The 19,421-nt window shown below is 55.1% G+C and overlaps 1 protein-coding gene across 2 annotated transcripts in view; it reads left to right on the top strand.

Moving 5' to 3' along the window:
* LOC116950890 (electrogenic sodium bicarbonate cotransporter 1-like) overlaps positions 1-19,421 on the top strand; it is a 65,628-nt gene that overhangs the window by 29,446 nt on the left and 16,761 nt on the right. For both annotated transcript variants that reach the window (XM_032969036.2, XM_032969035.2), the window contains exons 5-12: positions 1,619-1,698; positions 6,865-7,022; positions 8,027-8,114; positions 8,591-8,745; positions 13,195-13,368; positions 13,768-13,942; positions 14,461-14,594; positions 17,777-18,048. In XM_032969036.2, coding sequence (XP_032824927.2) covers positions 1,619-1,698; positions 6,865-7,022; positions 8,027-8,114; positions 8,591-8,745; positions 13,195-13,368; positions 13,768-13,942; positions 14,461-14,594; positions 17,777-18,048 — 1,236 coding nt within the window. The remainder of the gene's footprint in view (positions 1-1,618; positions 1,699-6,864; positions 7,023-8,026; positions 8,115-8,590; positions 8,746-13,194; positions 13,369-13,767; positions 13,943-14,460; positions 14,595-17,776; positions 18,049-19,421) is intronic.

The raw sequence follows: 19,421 nt of genomic DNA, 5'->3' as shown, positions 1-19,421 counted from the left end.
TATTTTGTTGTTTCCCTTTAACGTGACTTTACCGAAAGAACTAAGAATATATGAATTACTGCAGTCACGAAAGCTTTAAATCAAAACAACAATGAAGTCGAGACATTGCCTGAAATGTCACCTATCAAACCACGTGTTTTCCCCTTGTAGGGCCAATGCCACTGACGGATGTTCAAACAGAAACCGCCGCAATCATTATTGGCTTTCGTGGGTTTAATTCAAACATTTACGTATTCACGTCTAAGTTGCATTTTCCACGGTAAGCGATCCCAGACGGCTCCTCTTCCACGATGGGGCCATCATTTATTTTAAGCCGCAGAACAAACTCCCTCGGGGCACCTGGTGACCTTTGAGGGCCTGTAACTTGAATGTGACCTTCAAAGGGAAGGTGCAACTCACAGATACCACCCCCGTGTCCTCGCGTTGCCCTGCTGTAAACACGGACACCGCAGTCCCGGTCCCTGTGAGCCACGCACTTTGTCCCAGTGCCCCCCCCCTCCCCCTTGTCCCGCTGCGTCCCTCCTTGTCCCACCATGTACCCCCTTGTCCCGCAATGTCCCTCCTTGTCCCACCATGTACCCCCTTGTCCCGCAATGTCCCTCCTTGTCCCACCATGTACCCCCTTGTCCCGCATTGTCCCACCATGTACCCCCTTGTCCCGCAATGTCCCTCCTTGTCCCACCATGTTCCCCCTTGTCCCGCAATGTCCCTCCTTGTCCCACCATGTACCCCCTTGTCCCGCAATGTCCCTCCTTGTCCCACCATGTACCCCCTTGTCCCGCATTGTCCCACCATGTACCCCCTTGTCCCGCAATGTCCCTCCTTGTCCCACCATGTACCCCCTTGTCCCGCTGTGTCCCTCCTTGTCCCACCATGTACCCCCTTGTCCCGCTGTGTCCCCCCCGTGACCCCCCCCCCCCCCACCTCCTCCACCCCTGGCGTGTCCCCACTTGTCCCTCGTCCCCCCCCATCCCCTCGTGTCCCACCGATCCCCGCCGTTCCTGTAACTCATCATTAGGGATGGCGGCCCACCGCCTCCACCCCCTCAAAAGGGGCGCAAGGGGGGGGGGTGGCCACCGCTCCGCCCAACCCTTGCCACGACACTGCCCTTGCCACGACACTGCCCTTGCCACGACACATCCCTTGCCACGACACATCCCTTGCCACGACACATCCCTTGCCACGACGCCTGCTGCAATGCCCCTCACAGTGCTGCCATCCCTGGCCCCTGATCGCCCACGTGGCATCGCTTTGCCTCCCCCCAGGGTCCCACTTGCAGGGCCGTGCTGCTTGGGTTCTGCCAATCCGTGCCTCGTAAAATCCCCCAAATGCCCTCTAATTATGATTTGTTCCCCTCTTGTATATTCTGCGTTTTTATTTCTACACACACGCTATATATATCCTGTATCGTTCATTGCACTCTGTTCCCACTGTGAGATCTGACGAGGCCCTGGCTGGTGAGACTGCTGCAGAGCGTGCCTCGAGATGTGACTTCACGCTATTACGCGATGATCGACGGAGTTGATCGATGATGAAGATTGGCGATTATACAGATGGTCGATGATGATGATGATGAAATGACGTTTGTCCCCTGCTGCTTCGCGGCATCTTCACACAGGCAGCCTCAACGGCAGTCCGCGGAAATCGACAGCAGCCGGCAACGGCAGCGAAATCCTGGAGATTCCTGGGAAGGACCAGGTGGGGGCCTGCACGCACCCACCCACCCATGCACCTACGAACCCAGCCACGCACCCACCCACCCACGCACCCACCCACGCACCCAGCCACGCACCCACGCACCCAGCCACGCACGCACGCACACACGAATACACAAACCCACGCACACACCCTCCCACCCACGCAACCACGCACCCACCCACCCACGCGCCCACCCACCCACGCACCCATCCACAAATCCACCCACGCACCTACGCACGCACATACGCACACATTCCACCTGCATAGAGGAAGATACTCCACCTGGAGGTGCTGTGGCAGGGATCTCTGGCGGAGTATTTGAGGAAACTCTCCACTCGATATCACTTCACCCACATCTCTCCACCCCCTTCTTCCTCGTGTCATCTCCCACGTCACACACCAACCCCGAGCCCTCTCACTCTCTCAATGTCCCACGTCCCACCCCAACCCCGAGCCCTCTCGCTCTCTCAATGTCCCACGTCTCACCCCAACCCCGAGCCCTCTCACTCTCTTAATGTCCCACGTCTCACCCTCACCCCGAGCCCTCTCACTATCTCAATGTCCCACGTCTCACCCTCACCCCGAGCCCTCTCACTCTCTCAATGTCCCACGTCTCACCCTAACCCCGAGCTCTCTCACTCTCTCAATGTCCCACGTCTCACCACAACCCCGAGCTCTGTCACTCTCTCAATGTCCCACGTCTCACCCCAACCCCAGCCCTCTCACTCTCTCAATGTCCCACGTCTCACCCTAACCCCGAGCCCTCTCACTCTCTCAATGTCCCACGTCTCATCCTCATCCCAGCCCTCTCACACTCTCAATGTCCCACGTCTCACCCCAACCCTCTCACTCTCTCAATGTCCCACGTCTCACCCCAACCCCGAGCTCTGTCACTCTCTCAATGTCCCACGTCTCACCCTAACCCCGAGCCCTCTCACTCTCTCAATGTCCCACGTCTCACCCTAACCTCGAGCTCTGTCACTCTCTCAATGTCCCACGTCTCACCCTAACCCCGAGCCCTCTCACTCTCTCAATGTCCCACGTCTCACCCTAACCCCGAGCTCTGTCACTCTCTCAATGTCCCACGTCTCACCCTAACCCCGAGCTCTCTCACTCTCTCAATGTCCCACGTCTCACCCTAACCCCGAGCCCTCTCACTCTCTCAATGTCCCATGTCTCACCCTAACCCCGAGCTCTGTCACTCTCTCAATGTCCCACGTCTCACACTCACCCCGAGCCCTCTCACTCTCTCAATGTCCCACGTCTCACCCTAACCCGAGCCCTCTCACTCTGTCAATGTCCCACGTCTCACACTCAACCCCGAGCCCTCTCACTCTGTCAATGTCCCACGTCTCACCCCAACCCCAGCCCTCTCACTCTCTCAATGTCCCACGTCTCACCCTAACCCGAGCCCTCTCACTCTCTCAATGTCCCACGTCTCACACTCAACCCCGAGCCCTCTCACTCTGTCAATGTCCCACGTCTCACACTCAACCCCGAGCCCTCTCACTCTCTCAATGTTCCACATCTCACCCTCACCCCGAGCCCTCTCACTCTCTCAATGTCCCACGTCTCACCCTAACCCGAGCCCTCTCACTCTCTCAATGTCCCACGTCTCACACTCAACCCCGAGCCCTCTCACTCTCTCAATGTCCCACGTCTCACCCTAACCCCGAGCTCTGTCACTCTCTCAATGTCCCACGTCTCACCCTAACCCCGAGCCCTCTCACTCTCTCAATGTCCCACGTCTCACCCTAACCCCGAGCTTTGTCACTCTCTCAATGTCCCACGTCTCACCCTAACCCCGAGCTCTCTCACTCTCTCAATGTCCCACGTCTCACCCTAACCCCGAGCCCTCTCACTCTCTCAATGTTCCACGTCTCACCCTAACCCCGAGCTCTGTCACTCTCTCAATGTCCCACGTTTCACACTCACCCCGAGCCCTCTCACACTCTCAATGTCCCATGTCTCGCCCTAACCCGAGCCCTCTCACTCTGTCAATGTCCCACGTCTCACACTCAACCCCGAGCCCTCTCACTCTGTCAATGTCCCACGTCTCACCCCAACCCCAGCCCTCTCACTCTCTCAATGTCCCACGTCTCACCCTAACCCGAGCCCTCTCACTCTCTCAATGTCCCACATCTCACACTCAACCCCGAGCCCTCTCACTCTCTCAATGTCCCACGTCTCACCCTCACCCCGAGCCCTCTCACTCTCTCAATGTCCCACGTCTCACCCTCACCCCGAGCCCTCTCACTCTCTCAATGTCCCACGTCTCACCCTAACCCCGAGCTCTGTCACTCTCTCAATGTCCCACGTCTCACCCTAACCCCGAGCTCTGTCACTCTCTCAATGTCCCACGTCTCACCCTAACCCCGAGCCCTCTCACTCTCTCAATGTCCCACGTCTCACCCTAACCCCGAGCCCTCTCACTCTCTCAATGTTCCACGTCTCACCCTAACCCCGAGCTCTGTCACTCTCTCAATGTCCCACGTCTCACACTCACCCCGAGCCCTCTCACACTCTCAATGTCCCACGTCTCACCCTAACCCGAGCCCTCTCACTCTCTCAATGTCCCACATCTCACACTCAACCCCGAGCCCTCTCACTCTCTCAATGTTCCACATCGCACCCTCACCCCGAGCCCTCTCACTCTCTCAATGTCCCACGTCTCACCCTAACCCGAGCCCTCTCACTCTCTCAATGTCCCACGTCTCACACTCAACCCCGAGCCCTCTCACTCTCTCAATGTCCCACATCTCACCCTAACCCCGAGCTCTGTCACTCTCTCAATGTCCCACGTCTCACCCTCACCCCGAGCCCTCTCACTCTCTCAATGTCCCACGTCTCACCCTAACCCCGAGCCCTCTCACTCTCTCAATGTCCCACGTTTCACCCTAACCCGAGCCCTCTCACTCTCTCAATGTCCCACGTCTCACACTCAACCCCGAGCCCTCTCACTCTCTCAATGTCCCACGTCTCACCCTAACCCCAGCCCTCTCACTCTCTCAATGTCCCACGTCTCACCCCAACCCCAGCCCTCTCACTCTCTCAATGTCCCACGTCTCACCCCAACCCCAGCCCTCTCACTCTCTCAATGTCCCACGTCTCACCCCAACCCCGAGCCCTCTCACTCTCTCATTGTCCCACGTCTCACACTCAACCCCGAGCCCTCTCACTCTCTCAATGTCCCACGTCTCACCCCAACCCCGAGCCCTCTCACTCTCTCAATGTCCCACGTCTCACCCCAACCCCGAGCCCTCTCACTCTCTCAATGTCCCACGTCTCACCCCAACCCCGAGCCCTCTCACTCTCTCATTGTCCCACGTCTCACACTCAACCCCGAGCCCTCTCACTCTCTCAATGTCCCACGTCTCACCCCAACCCCGAGCCCTCTCACTCTCTCAATGTCTCACGTCTCACCCTCACCCCGAGCCCTCTCACTCTCTCAATCTCCCATGGTCTCGGCCGGAACTTGTTTTTTTTACTCAATCTCATTTTAAAAAAATGAGATTAATCGGTTCTGTATTGTTACTGAAAAAACATGAACTAAAACACATTTTACATATTTTTGTAAATTTTCATTAGATATATACACGCCTCCACCCTTCCCTTCCTTCCCTTCCTCCCCACCTCCACGGATTTCCATGCCCACACCACCGGGACATTCACGCGTCGCTGGCCGCTGGTGGTGGCAGTCGCAGCAGTAGCAGCGACGATCACAACGCAGCTGCCAATCTCTGCGCGTTAATCGCCCCAGCACTGGATGGACGATCTCCCCCTGTTAATTACAACGAGAGTGATGATGGCGATGGCGATGATGGCGATGACGATGATGATGATTACAGGCACTCCTCTAATGACGAACGAGTTGGGTTCCAGAGGTCTATTCGTAAGTTGATTTGTTCGTAAGTCCAATTTTATTCCTGTCGATTCCAAGCACGTTGTACGGCGTGCACACAAACACGGTGGATGGCTTTAAAGGTTCTACAATGTAGATGCCACTGGTTCTTCACGTCCTGCAGATGTAGACGCCACTGGTTCTTCATGTTCTACAGATGTAGATGCCATTGGTTCTTCACGTTCTGTAGATGTAGACGCCACTGGTTCTTCACGTCCTGCAGATGTAGATGCCACTGGTTCTTCACGTCCTGCAGATGTAGATGCCACTGGTTCTTCACGTCCTGCAGATGTAGATGCCACTGGTTCTTCACGTCCTGCAGATGTAGATGCCACTGGTTCTTCACGTTCTGCAGATGTAGATGCCACTGGTTCTTCACGTTTTTCAGATGTAGATGCCACTGGTTCTTCATGTTCTGTAGACATAGATGCCACTGGTTCTTCACGTTCTGCAGATGTAGATGCCACTGGTTCTTCACGTTCTGCAGATGTAGATGCCACTGGTTCTTCATGTTCTGCAGATGTAGATGCCACTGGTTCTTCACGTTCTGCAGATGTAGATGCCACTGGTTCTTCACGTTCTGCAGATGTAGGTGCCACTGGTTCTTCACGTTCTGCAGATGTAGATCTCAATGGTTCTTCATGTTCTGTAGACGTAGATGCCACTGGTTATTCACGTCCTGAAGATGTAGATGCCGCTGGTTCTTCATGTTCTGTAGATGACACTGGTTCTTCACGTTCTGCAGATGTAGATGCCACTGGTTCTTCACGTTCTGCAGATGTAGATGCCACTGGTTCTTCATGTTCTGTAGACGTAGATGCCACTTGTTCTTCACGTCCTGCAGATGTAGATGCCATTGGTTCTTCATGTTCTGCAGATGTAGATGCCACTGGTTCTTCACGTTCTGCAGGTGTAGATGCCACTGGTTCTTCACGTTCTGCAGATGTAGGTGCCACTGGTTCTTCACGTTCTGCAGATATAGATGCCACTGGTTCTTCACGTCCTGAAGATGTAGATGCCACTGGTTCTTCATGTTCTGTAGACGTAGATGCCACTGGTTCTTCACGTCCTGCAGATGTAGACGCCACCACCGCCATCTATTGCGTGGCGGTTGAACTTACGACTCTCGATCCGAACAGGAAACTTGGACATACGGACCAGGTTTGTTCGTACTCTCTGAAAGTTCCTAAATAGAATGGTCACAAGTAGAGGAGTCCCTGCATATTAATGAACACAACGAACGCTCCCTGTGCCCGCCGCTGCAGATGAAAAACCGGTTCATCAAGAAGATTTCGCGCGACGCCGAGGCCTCCAACATCCTGGTGGGTGAGGTCGACTTCCTGGAGGCGCCTTTCGTGGCGTTCGTTCGGCTCCAGACGGCCACGACTCTCGGAGGGCTCACAGAGGTGCCCGTGCCCACCAGGTGAGACTCACAGAGGTGCCCGTGCCCACCAGGTAAGACTCACAGAGGTGCCCGTGCCCACCAGGTGAGACTCACAGAGGTGCCCGTGCCCACCAGGTGAGACTCACAGAGGTCCTCATTCCCCACCAGGTGAGACTCACAGACGTGCGCGTCACCCACCAGGTGAGACTCACAGAGGTGCTCGTCCCTCACCAGGTGAGACTCACAGAGGTGCTCGTCCCCCACCAGGTGAGACTCACAGAGGTGCTCGTCTCTCACCAGGTGAGACTCACAGAGGTGCTCATTCCCCACCAGGTGAGACTCACAGAGGTGCCCGTGCCCACCAGGTGAGACTCACAGAGGTACCCGTGCCCACCAGGTAAGACTCACAGAGGTGCCCGTGCCCACCAGGTGAGACTCACAGAGGTGCCCGTGCCCACCAGGTGAGACTCACAGAGGTGCCCGTGCCCACCAGGTGAGACTTACAGAGGTGCTCGTCTCCCACGAGGTGAATCCGAGCGGTGTTATTTGTTTGTTGTACGCATGCACGTTGAACTTCTTTCGCACAGTATGTAGCCAACCGTGCTCATCGTAGGTGCGAGGGACGGACAACGTGTGTCTGTGCGCTGTGGGGAGCGGTGGTGCAGCCGTTAGCGCTACGCTGCGCTACAAACCATGGTTACCCGGGTTCAATTCCCCCTCACGGCCAACACCAGTGGCGATTATCTGAACCGGTTCTGGGCCTCCCCTAGGGCGACTCAGCCTCAATTGAGTACCTGGTGCGGTGTGTAAACACCGCCCTTGAGGAGACAAAGGCGGCCACCCACCCTCTCGTGTGCCGTGCCGGTGCTGTTCGCTAACGGCACTTGCCCCGACAGTCCGTTAAGGCTACACGGCAGAGGATCTTTGTCTTTGTTTCGTGCTGCGCGTCGATTGAACGCGGGACGGCATCGCTGCGCTGAAGACGTTTTGCCAGACACGCGGTGCGGTGCGGTGATGTTCCCGCCTTTGTCCCCCCGTGTCAGGTTCCTGTTCGTGCTCATGGGACCCAAAGGCAGGGCCAAGGAATACCACGAGATCGGCAGGGCCATGGCCACGCTCATGTCCGACGAGGTGAGCGATCCCGCCGCTCGCGCGCGTTCGTGAAGCGGAACGGGCCGCGCGCGGGGGCCGTCTGCGGGCGAAGCGAGACGCAGCGTGGGGGGGGGGATGGGGGGGTCTGGATTTTGCTGACGGCAAGTGTGAGTGCATAGCTGTGTGTGTGTGCGCGTTGTGGGTGCCATCGAGTGGAGGGAATTAATTGAACGAGTCAATGGGTGGCTTTATTGAATGAGCTGGTGGCTTGGTGAATGAGCGGACGGGTGGGATGGGTGACCGGGTGGGCTGGCGAGTGAGTGGGTGCGCGAGTGGGTGCGCGAGTGGGTGAGCGAGTGGGTGAGCGAGTGGGTGAGCGAGTGGGTGAGCGAGTGGGTGAGCGAGTGGGTGAGCGAGTGGGTGAGCGAGTGGGTGAGCGAGTGGGTGAGCGAGTGGGTGAGCGAGTGAACGTGGCCGCTCTCCGCGCCATCCTCACCCTCCCCGCCCACTCCCAGCTGTTCCACGACGTGGTGTACAAGGCTCGTGACCGCAAGGACCTCCTCCTCGGCATCGACGAGTTCCTCGACGAGGTGATCGTGCTGCCCCCCGGGGAGTGGGACCCCACCATCCGTATCGAGCCCCCCAAGAACATCCCCTCTCCCGAGAAACGGTGACTGCCACACGGCCATGCAAACTCACCTACCCGCTCGCTCACTCACCTGCCGACTCACTCACCTGCCGACTCACTCACCTGCCGACTCACTCAACTGCCCACTCGCCTACCCGCTCATTCGCCGACCAGACCTTTCGCCTACCCGCTCACTCATTTGACCACTCACCTACCAGCTCACTCACCTTGTTGCTCGTTCACTCACCTGCCCACTCACCTATCAGCTCACTCACGTGCCCACTCGTCTACCCATTCGCTCACTCACCTATCCACTCGCTCTCCTACATCACTCACTCATTCACCTTCACTAACTCGCCTGCTAACTTACCTATCTGCTCACTCATTTACACCGTTCGCTCACTCACCTGACCACTCACACACCTGGCTACTCATCTATCCACTCACCTACCTGCCCACCCACCTACTTGCCCACTCGTCTGCTCGCATAATCACTCACTTACCCATTTGCTCGCTCACTCGTTTGCACACTCACTCACTCGCTGACTCACCAACTCACTCACTCACCGACCCACACACTCACTGTCAACCACTCGCTCGTGCGTCCACGCACTTACTACTCACTTGCTCACTCACTCACCGACATCCCACAGAAACATTCACTATCAGAGGCCTCACTCGTGTGTGTGTGATGTGTGTGTTGTTGTGAGTGTGTGTGATGTGTGTGTTGTTGTGAGTGTGCGTGATGTGTGTGTTGTTGTGAGTGTGTGATGTGTGTGGTGTATGTGTGTGTTGTGTGTGTGTGGTATGTGTGTGTTGTGTGTGTGTGGTGTGTGGTATGTGTGTGTTGTGTGTGTGTGGTGTGTGGTATGTGTGTGTTGTGTGTGTGTGGTGTGTGGTATGTGTGTGTTGTGTGTGTGTGGTGTGTGTTGTGTGTGTTGTGTGTGTGTGGTGTGTGGTATGTGTGTGTTGTGTGTGTGTGGTGTGTGGTATGTGTGTGTTGTGTGTGTGTGGTGTGTGTGATGTGTGTGTTGTGTCTGTGTGGTGTGTGTGATGTGTGTGTTGTTGTGAGTGTGTGGTGTGTGTGATGTTGTTGTGTGTGGTGTATGTGTGTTGTTGTTGTGTGTGGTGTATGTGTGTGTTGTTGTGAGTGTGTGGTGTATGGTGTATGTGTGTGTTGTTGTGAGTGTGTGGTGTATGGTGTATGTGTGTGTTGTTGTGAGTGTGTGGTGTATGGTGTATGTGTGTGTGTTGTGAGTGTGTGGTGTATGGTGTATGTGTGTGTGTTGTGAGTGTATGGTGTATGTGTGTGTTGTGAGTGTGTGGTGTATGGTGTATGTGTGTGTGTTGTGAGTGTGTGGTGTATGGTGTATGTGTGTGTGGTGTATGGTGTATGTGTGTGTGTTGTGAGTGTGGTGTATGTGTGTGTTGTTGTGAGTGTGTGGTGTATGTGTGTGTTGTTGTGAGTGTGTGGTGTATGTGTGTGTTGTTGTGAGTGTGTGGTGTATGTGTGTGTTGTGAGTGTGTGGTGTATGTGTGTGTTGTTGTTGTGTGTGATGTGTGTGTGATGTGTGTGGTGTGTGTGGTGTGTGTGTGTGGTGTGTGATGTGTGTTGTTGTGTGCGGTGTGTGGTGTGTGTGATGTGTGTGTTGATGTGTGTGGTGTGTGTGTGTGGTGTATGTGTGTGTTGTGTGTGTGTGGTGTGTGGTATGTGTGTGTTGTTGTGTCTGTGTGGTGTGTGTGATGTGTGTGTTGTTGTGAGTGTGTGGTGTGTGTGATGTGTGTGTTGTTGTGAGTGTGTGGTGTGTGTGTTGTTGTGTCTGTGTGGTGTGTGTGATGTGTGTGTTGTTGTGTCTGTGTAGTGTGTGTGATGTGTGTGTTGTGAGTGTGTGATGTGTGTTGTGAGTGTGTGGTGTATGGTGTATGTGTGTGGTGTATGGTGTATGTGTGTGTTGTGAGTGTGGTGTATGTGTGTGTTGTTGTGAGTGTAGTGTATGTGTGTGTTGTTGTGAGTGTGTGGTGTATGTGTGTGTTGTTGTGAGTGTGTGGTGTATGTGTGTGTTGTGAGTGTGTGGTGTATGTGTGTGTTGTGAGTGTGTGGTGTATGTGTGTGTTGTGTGTGTGTGGTGTGTGTGTGTGATGTGTGTGTTGTTGTGAGTGTGTGGTGTGTGTGGAGTGTGTTGTTGTGTGGTGTGTATGTGTGTGTTGTTGTGAGTGTGTGGTGTATGTGTGTGTTGTTGTGAGTGTGTGGTGTATGGTGTATGTGTGTGTTGTTGTGAGTGTGTGGTGTATGGTGTATGTGTGTTGTTGTGAGTGTGTGGTGTATGGTGTATGTGTGTGTGTTGTGAGTGTGTGGTGTATGGTGTATGTGTGTGTGGTGTATGGTGTATGTGTGTGTTGTGAGTGTGGTGTATGTGTGTGTTGTTGTGAGTGTGGTGTATGTGTGTGTTGTTGTGAGTGTGTGGTGTATGTGTGTGTTGTTGTGTGTGTGTGATGTGTGTGGTGTGTGTGTGTGATGTGTGTGGTGTGTGTGTGATTGGTGTGTGTGTGTGATGTGTGTGGTGTGTGTGTGTGTGATGTGTGTGGTGTGTGTGTGTGTTGTTGTGTGTTGTTGTGTGCGGTGTGGTGTATGTGTGTGCGGTGTGTGTGTGTGTGGTGTGTGTGTGATGTGTGTGTGTTGTTGTGTGCGGTGTGGCTGGAGAACTGTGGCACAGCGGTTAGCGCACCTCCCTTCGAACCCGGTCACCCGAGTTCGATTCCCGGACACGGCCAACAACGGTGACGAATTTTTTAACCGTACGTGGGCCTCCCCTAGGTCGACTCTGCCTTAAATGAGTACCTGGCGCAGTGTGTGTGTAAAACATCTCCACTGGGGAGATGAGGGCGGCAGGGGGTGTTGCTGGCCACCCATCCAGTCGTGTGCCGTGTTGGCCTTCATAGGTGCTCGCCAACAGCACTTGCCCCGATAGTCTGATCGGGCTAAACGGGGGTGATCTTTGTCAACACGGAGGGAGAGGGGGGGCAGGGGGGGAGAGGGGGGGTAGGGGGGGCAGGGGGGGCAGGGGGGGGAGAGGGGGGGCAGGGGGGGGAGAGGGGGGGTAGGGGGGCGAGAGGGGGGGTAGGGGGGCGAGAGGGGGGTAGGGGGGGGCAGGGGGGCGAGAGGGGGGGTAGGGGGGGCAGGGGGGGTAGGGGGGGAGAGGGGGGGTAGGGGGGCGAGAGGGGGGGGGGCTACCATTGTCCTTGTGTTTGGTGTGGCTGGGAGCGCCGCCACCCCTAACGCGCCTCCCCTTGAACCACCGTGACCCCTGGCAGGCGACGTCGACGGAGAGACCGCTACCTGCGACACCTGCACGGGCCTGAGGAAGGGTTCGTGAGAGGCCACGGGGGACAGTCGCTTGGCTTCTGTAAACTGTCCTGGCGGTGTCGGTTGCTTTCAGGAGGTGTGGGTTCTCGGTGGCGGTGGTGGCGTCGTGGTGGTGGCGGGTGCGGTGATGCGGCAAGGGGGCGGCGTCCCGTCAAGCCGAGACGGACGCCTCGCGGCGCGCTTCTTGAAAGCGGTGTTCGTGTTGCTTAACCGCCCTTCCCTCCTCCCCTGCTGGACTAACGCATGTGGCGGCGGTGGCGGCGGTGGCCGTGGTGCTGGTGGAGGAGGGGGGTGGCGAGTTTGGTGTTTCGTTGGAGAGCTTTTATTTGTTCTGACGCGGAACTCTTTTGTCTCTGCAAGGTTGGTGTTTTTTTGGTTTTCCCTTGGGAATTTGCGCTTCCCCCCCCCCTTTGTTGTTGTTGTTGTTGACGTGCGTGTGTGCGTGCACGCGCACGTACACACACGTGAAACCGTCCTGTGACAACCGCCGTCGTGGTCGACCCGCCGTGCGCGAGGGGACGCGACTCCACGGTTTGTTGTCACTCTGGCGGCTCATCGTTGACCCGACCATCGCCGTGCGGCGGAAGGTCGTCACCGGACCGCGCGGTAGACGGCAAAGGCGCAGCCCCTCCAATTGCCCTCTCGAGGCGCCGCTGGTGGAAGGGGGTCCTCCACTCCGAGCGCGCTCTAGGCAACTCCCTCCTCGAGGGTGTTTTTGGCCCAGGCATCTCGGAAGGGGCGGGGGTCGCCCACGCTTTACCCCACCGCACGCGACACCCCGCCGTTGAGACCGCACGCACGCACACACGTGTGTGTGTGTGTGTATACACACACACACGTGTGTGTGTATATACACAACACGCGCACGTGTGTGTGTGTGTATACACACACACACACACGCACGTGAACTCCCGTAACAACAGCCGTCTTTTGTCGACCCGCCGTGCGAGGAAACGCGACACCACATTTGTCACTCTCGTTCGTCGTTTACCCGACACGGCGGAGTGCGTCCCGGTCAAACGGAACGAGGAGAGTTGGCGGCAAACGCCGGCGGCGGTGGTGGGGGGTGGTGGCGGTTTCGCGTCGTCCCGGCGAGCGAACGTTTTGTGCGTCTCTCGCGCGTGCAGGAAGTCGCAACATTCCCTGGCGGAGGTGACGCGGATGAACGGGAGCAGCGGCGGCGGCGGTCACGGGGGAGGAGGAGGGGGAGGGGGAGGTCACGGCGGCGGCGGCGCTGGAGGTCACGGTGAAGCTCCGGGAGGTCACGGCAGCCACGGAGACGAACTGGAGAAGACCGGCAGGTGAGAGGCGCCCGCGAGGTTCGCGGTTCGAATCCATTGGGCCGCCGTGGTTATAACAACCGTGAGTGATGACCGCAGTGTGACCTGGGCACCTGGCTTGCAATCTGGCGCAAGTCTGCCGGCAGCAGGAGGCGTCGGGGACGTGGGGGGGGGGCATGGTCGCTGCTGTTGCTGCTGTGTGCGTGACGTCCGATCGAGTGCTCTGCGGTGTCATTTCCGAATTTGGCAAAAAAATGAAACTGATCGTTATTCTTTTGATAATCCGTGACCGTGACGCCGGTCTCGCGAACGACACCACGGGATCTTTGTTGACGTCCGCGGCGTTCGCCAGGTGGAGGGTGGCGCAGAGTGATGACCGGTGGGCTGGTGGTGGGGTGGGGTGCTCTGTGCCTCGGGCAGATTCTTTGGGGGGCTCTTCAAGGACATCAGGAGGAAGCTGCCGTGGTACATGAGCGACTTCTGCGACGCCTTCAACATCCAGTCACTGTCGGCCATCATCTTCCTCTACCTCGCCACCATCACCAACGCCATCACCTTCGGGGGCCTCTTGGGAGACGCCACCGAGAACATGCAGGTTCGGCACGCACGCTCGCACGCACACCACAGACGCCGACGCCACAAGCCAACACGTACACAAACCAACACACACCGACACACACGTACACACCGACACACACCGACACACACGTACACACCGACACACACCGACACCTCCAGACACACCGACAGACACCGACAGACACCGACAGACACGTACACACCGACAGACACGTACACACCGACACACACCGACACACACTGACACCGACAGACACCAACACACACCGACAGACACGTACACACCGACACACACCGACAGACACGTACACACACCGACATGCACCGACACCGACAGACACGTACACACCGACACACACCGACACATACCGACACCTCCAGACACGTACACACCGACACACACTGACACCGACACACACGTACACACCGACACACACACGTACACACCGACACACACCGACACACACTGACACCTCCAGACACGTACACACCGACACACACTGACACGTGCTGCGTGTGCCGTCCCCCCGGCAGGGCGTGCTCGAGAGCTTCCTGGGCACGGCGATCGCGGGCGGCGTCTTCTGCCTCTTCGCGGGGCAGCCGCTCACCATCCTGAGCAGCACGGGGCCCGTGCTCGTCTTCGAGAGGCTCCTCTTCAACTTCAGCAAGTGAGCTGGGCCGTGTGCACGTGTGTGGGAGGTGCGTGAGTCTGGGGGTGCGTGAGTCTGGGGGTGCGTGAGTCTGGGGGTGCGTGAGTCTGGGGTGCGTGAGTCTGGGGTGCGTGAGTCTGGGGGTGCGTGAGTTTGGGGGTGCGTGAGTCTGGGGGCGTGTGAGTCTGGGGGTGCGTGAGTCTGGGGGTGCGTGAGTCTGGGGTGCGTGAGTCTGGGGGTGCGTGAGTCTGGGGGTGCGTGAGTCTGGGGTGCGTGAGTCTGGGGGTGCGTGAGTCTGGGGGTGCGTGAGTCTGGGGGTGCGTGAGTCTGGGGGTGAGTGAGTCTGGGGGCGTGTGAGTCTGGGGGCGCGTGAGTCTGGGGGTGCGTGAGTCTGGGGGTGCGTGAGTCTGGGGGTGCGTGAGTCTGGGGGTGCGTGAGTCTGGGGGTGCGTGAGTCTGGGGGTGCGTGAGTCTGGGGGTGAGTGAGTCTGGGGGCGTGTGAGTCTGGGGGCGCGTGAGTCTGGGGGTGCGTGAGTCTGGGGGTGCGTGAGTCTGGGGGTGCGTGAGTCTGGGGTGCGTGAGTCTGGGGGTGCGTGAGTCTGGGGGTGCGTGAGTCTGGGGGTGCGTGAGTCTGGGGGTGCGTGAGTCTGGGGGTGAGTGAGTCTGGGGGTGCGTGAGTCTGGGGTGCGTGAGTCTGGGGGTAGGTTGCGCGAGTCTGCATTGCCCATGGCTGATGATGACGAGAACCTTTTTGAGTATTCGTGGCGTGAACAATTCGCCTGTGCGAGAGGGAAACACGAGGAATCCACGGACGCGATGGGACAAAATAAACAGCGCAAATTGCACGCGCGTGAGGCTGGATGTCGGGGGGAGGGGGGGGTAATCCGGAGGCTTCCCAAAAATGAAATTTATTGGGGGACGAACAAAAACTGAATAATCGAAGGGAAACGGCGAATGACAAAACCCCGCGTGCCGTGAAGGCGTCGACGGCGCCCCCTACTGGTGGCGAGCGGGGACGCCGAGGACCCTTGGACCGCTCCTGTAAGATAAATAAATAAAATTCGTTGAAACGTTTATTGCGTTTTATTTAGAATGTTAACGCACGCGTGGACCGAGGTTAATAACGATAATGACGTTTGCAACGCGCCAGATTTTGCAGGTAAGTCATCAACTGAAGAGGCGTGGCTGGCAAGCTCCTGCAGGGCTGCTCGAAAGCCCTGGACCCAGGCAGCGATAGACAGAGGCCTTTAGATGTTTACTGAAAGTCCGATTGCCTTTGATGTTGCGGATGTGCAAAGAAGATAAATATGTAGTGTAGTGTGTAGTAGTGTAGTGTGTAGTAGTGTAGTGTATAGTTGTGTGTAGTAGTGTGGTGTATAGTAGTGTAGTGTATAGTGTAGTGTATAGTAGTGTATATTTCGATTTAAAGCTTTCGTGACTGCAAGGATTCATCTTCTTTGGTTCCTTCGGTAAAGTAACGTAGAATGAGAATAAAATAATAAAATAACACAAAATAATAAAATAACACAATAAAATTCTCACGACGTTTATTCTCATTCTACGTGACTTTACCGAAAGAACCAAAGAAGATAGTAGTGTATAGTTGTGTGTAGTAGTGTAGTGTATAGTGTAGTGTATAGTTGTGTGTAGTAGTGTAGTGTATAGTGTAGTGTATAGTTGTGTGTAGTAGTGTAGCATGTAGTAGTGCAGTGTATAGTGCAGTGTGTAGTAGTGTATAGTTGTGTGTAGTAGTGTAGCGTGTAGTGTAGTGTGTATAGTGTAGTCAGTTTAAAGTAGTGAATTATTTGTCTTTTGTCAACGTGACACTTTTTTTGCTGATTGGCCATGTCGGGTGGTAGAGGGTTACGACACATTTATAAATAACGCGATCTAACCCAAAAACCTTTATTATGAATATAGTGTAATGTATAGTGTAGTGTATAGTGTAGTGTATAGTGTAGTGTATAGTGTAGTGTATAGTGTAGTGTATAGTGTAGTGTATAGTGTAGTGTATAGTGTAGTGTATAGTGACGTGCAATCTCCCTCTCACGCCGCTGCTGGTGGAAGGGGCCTCCACTGGAGCGAGCTCTCGACAGCGCCCTCTAGAGGGTGTTGTGGGTGCGCCAGTCTGGGGGGGAGGGACCCCTCCTGGCTGGACCAGACATCTTGGCGGAGCTGGATCGCATAGGGGGCCGTCCATAAATGACGTCACGCACATGGGGGGGGGTCTGACATTTGTGACGATGTGTGACGACGGGAGGGGGGGGGGTTAGAAATGTGACGTCACATCAAAATGCGCAACTTTAAATAAATATAGACAACACGTTCTACTTAATTAAATAGACTTTTTAATAAATGTTTTCTCCTACAACATCAGAGTGCAGCGCCACATTAAATACGCACTACAATGACAATAGTTTAAGGCGATTTGAAGCGTGTTTTTTTTTGGGGGGGAGGGGGGGCAGAGCTTTGTGACGTCATATTTGAGGGGGGGGGGTCTGACTTTTTGTGACGTCGTGTGACGAAGGGGGGGGTGGGTCAAAAATCTTCCAAAATCGCGTGACGTCATTTATGGACGGCCCCTAGGCAAGTAAGAAGTTTAATTCTGGTTTAACATAAGAGGGGCAGGCGGGGGGGGGGGGTGTGCTATATCCGTGTGTATGTTTAACTTCTTTCGCACTGTACGCAGCCAATCGTGCGAACCGGAGGTGCGATTAGCGCGGGCGGTAAGCATGGATAAAGATAGCTCAAGTGATCCAAATAAGTTTCGATTTAAAGCTTTCGTGACTGCAAGGATTCATCTTCTTTGGTTATTTCGGTAAAGTCACGTAGAATGAGAATAAAATAATAAATTGATAAAAGTGCCACTCCAGCGCTGTCCTACCAGACAGTCTCGTCCCTTCACCTGATGAAGGCCGCTTGTGTTGTGGCTGAAACGTCGTGAGAATATTATTGTGTTATTTTATTTTATCAATTTATTATTTTATTCTCATTCTACGTGACTTTACCGAAAGAACCAAAGAAGATGATCCAAATAAGCTTAACACGTAGGCTTTCGCGACCAATATAATCAATAATAGTTTTCTTTGGGGTTGGATCGTGTAAATATATTAACGCGATCTAACACAAAGAAACCTCTTATGGATGATCCGAATGAAACTATTAATAATAGCGATGACCACGTTGCGGCTACGTCTGCAGAGACAACAGCTTCGACTACCTGGAGTTCCGCCTGTGGATCGGCCTGTGGTCGGCATTCTTCTGCCTCGTCCTCGTCGCCACCGACGCCTCGTTCCTCGTCAAGTACTTCACGCGCTTCACCGAGGAGGGCTTCTCGGCGCTCATCTCCTTCATCTTCATCTACGACGCCTTCAAGAAGATGCTCAAGCTGGCCGACTACTACCCCATCGACCCCGACTACAGGCCCGAGTACGTCACCTCCTACGGCTGTACCTGCCTGCCACCAGTGCCAGGTGAGGTGGCCTGCCCCCTCCTCCCTCTCTCCTACATCCTCTCTCTCCCCCCCATCAGGTATCACCCTCCTCCTCCTCATCATTCCTTCTCCTGGTCACTCGGCAAACCAGTCACATGGCCACATGGTTACCGGGTCACAGGGTTACAGGGTCAAAATGGCTAAATGGTCACAGGGTCACACACCGCTACATTGCTATAGGGTCACATGGTCACACGTCCACATGGCTACAGGGTCACATGGCCGCACGGTTACAGGGCCCCCGCGTGACACCACATGGTGCTGGGGTGTAAGTGGTTGATGCTGTTGAGTGCCTGCGGACTCAACGACCCTCGTCACCTGCCATCGTCACCTGCCCCCTAACACCAGTTTCGAGTGATATCTGAAACAGCCCAGAACTGGTGCAGACATACACACCCACCACTGGTTTAGCTGTGGCCGGAAAATCAAACTCGGGTCGCTGGGTTCATGGTGCTGTGTGCGAGCCACTGCGCAACTGGTTAATGGACATTGTTTATCCAGGAGCTCCGGTTTACGCCGACAAGTGAACAGAATAAGAATCTAGTAATAGGTTTTACCCTTTTAACTGGCACAAAAACTGACACCTTTGTTCAAGGCATCATGTTTGCAATAACCACAACACAAGCAGTCAAAATGCAAACAAAAGAGACAACTCTGATAATAATATGCACTGTCCTTGAATTTGATTGGTCCACACCCGAGACGGCTTTTCTTAGAGCCTAGTCTCCACTGGTGTTGGACCAAAAGATGCCAAAAGGCGTACAACTCAAAAACAGCGCAAAGGAGGTCTCATAAAAGAATAAGAATATTTATTTGTCCTGGAGAAATCTGATGAGCTATAAAGCACCTCATGGAAAAAAAACAGTCCTACTATTCGGTGTGGCCTTTTGGGTATAATAGCAAATACATCTCAACAAATGCTATCGACGACGACGATGATATTAATGTGAGTAATATGAATTGAAGGCTGACAGAGATAAGATATTTGCCATTCGAAATGTATTGCTATAGAAGGACACTGCATCGAGGCTGGACCCAAAGAGTGACCAGTGTAGAGGTTAGATAAAGATCGCACGTAGACGAAGATCTGATTGCAGGCGGTGATGAGAAGGGAACTGGCACCTGTGGGATAGACAACAACAGGGAAATTAAAAGCGTGTTATTCTGGCACCCATTAAGAGATTGTGGTCACTACTTGAGTAAAATTGGCACAAGACAGAGGAGAGTGGAAACAAACGATGGAAGGTGCAGTGGACGCCTACGGGCTATCTGCCCATGGACCGCGACGACGCCGACGATGATGATGACTTGACGAGGCGACTGCCGAGTTGCCGGGCGAGGAGCATGTGGCTA

Source organism: Petromyzon marinus, chromosome 41 (genome assembly GCF_048934315.1).
Source record: "Petromyzon marinus isolate PM22_M1 ecotype Great Lakes invasive population chromosome 41, UKy_Petmar_22M1.pri1.0, whole genome shotgun sequence".
NCBI lineage: Eukaryota > Metazoa > Chordata > Hyperoartia > Petromyzontiformes > Petromyzontidae > Petromyzon > Petromyzon marinus.
Note: the sequence above shows the minus strand (reverse complement) of the source record. Positions and strands in the feature narration are given on the sequence as shown.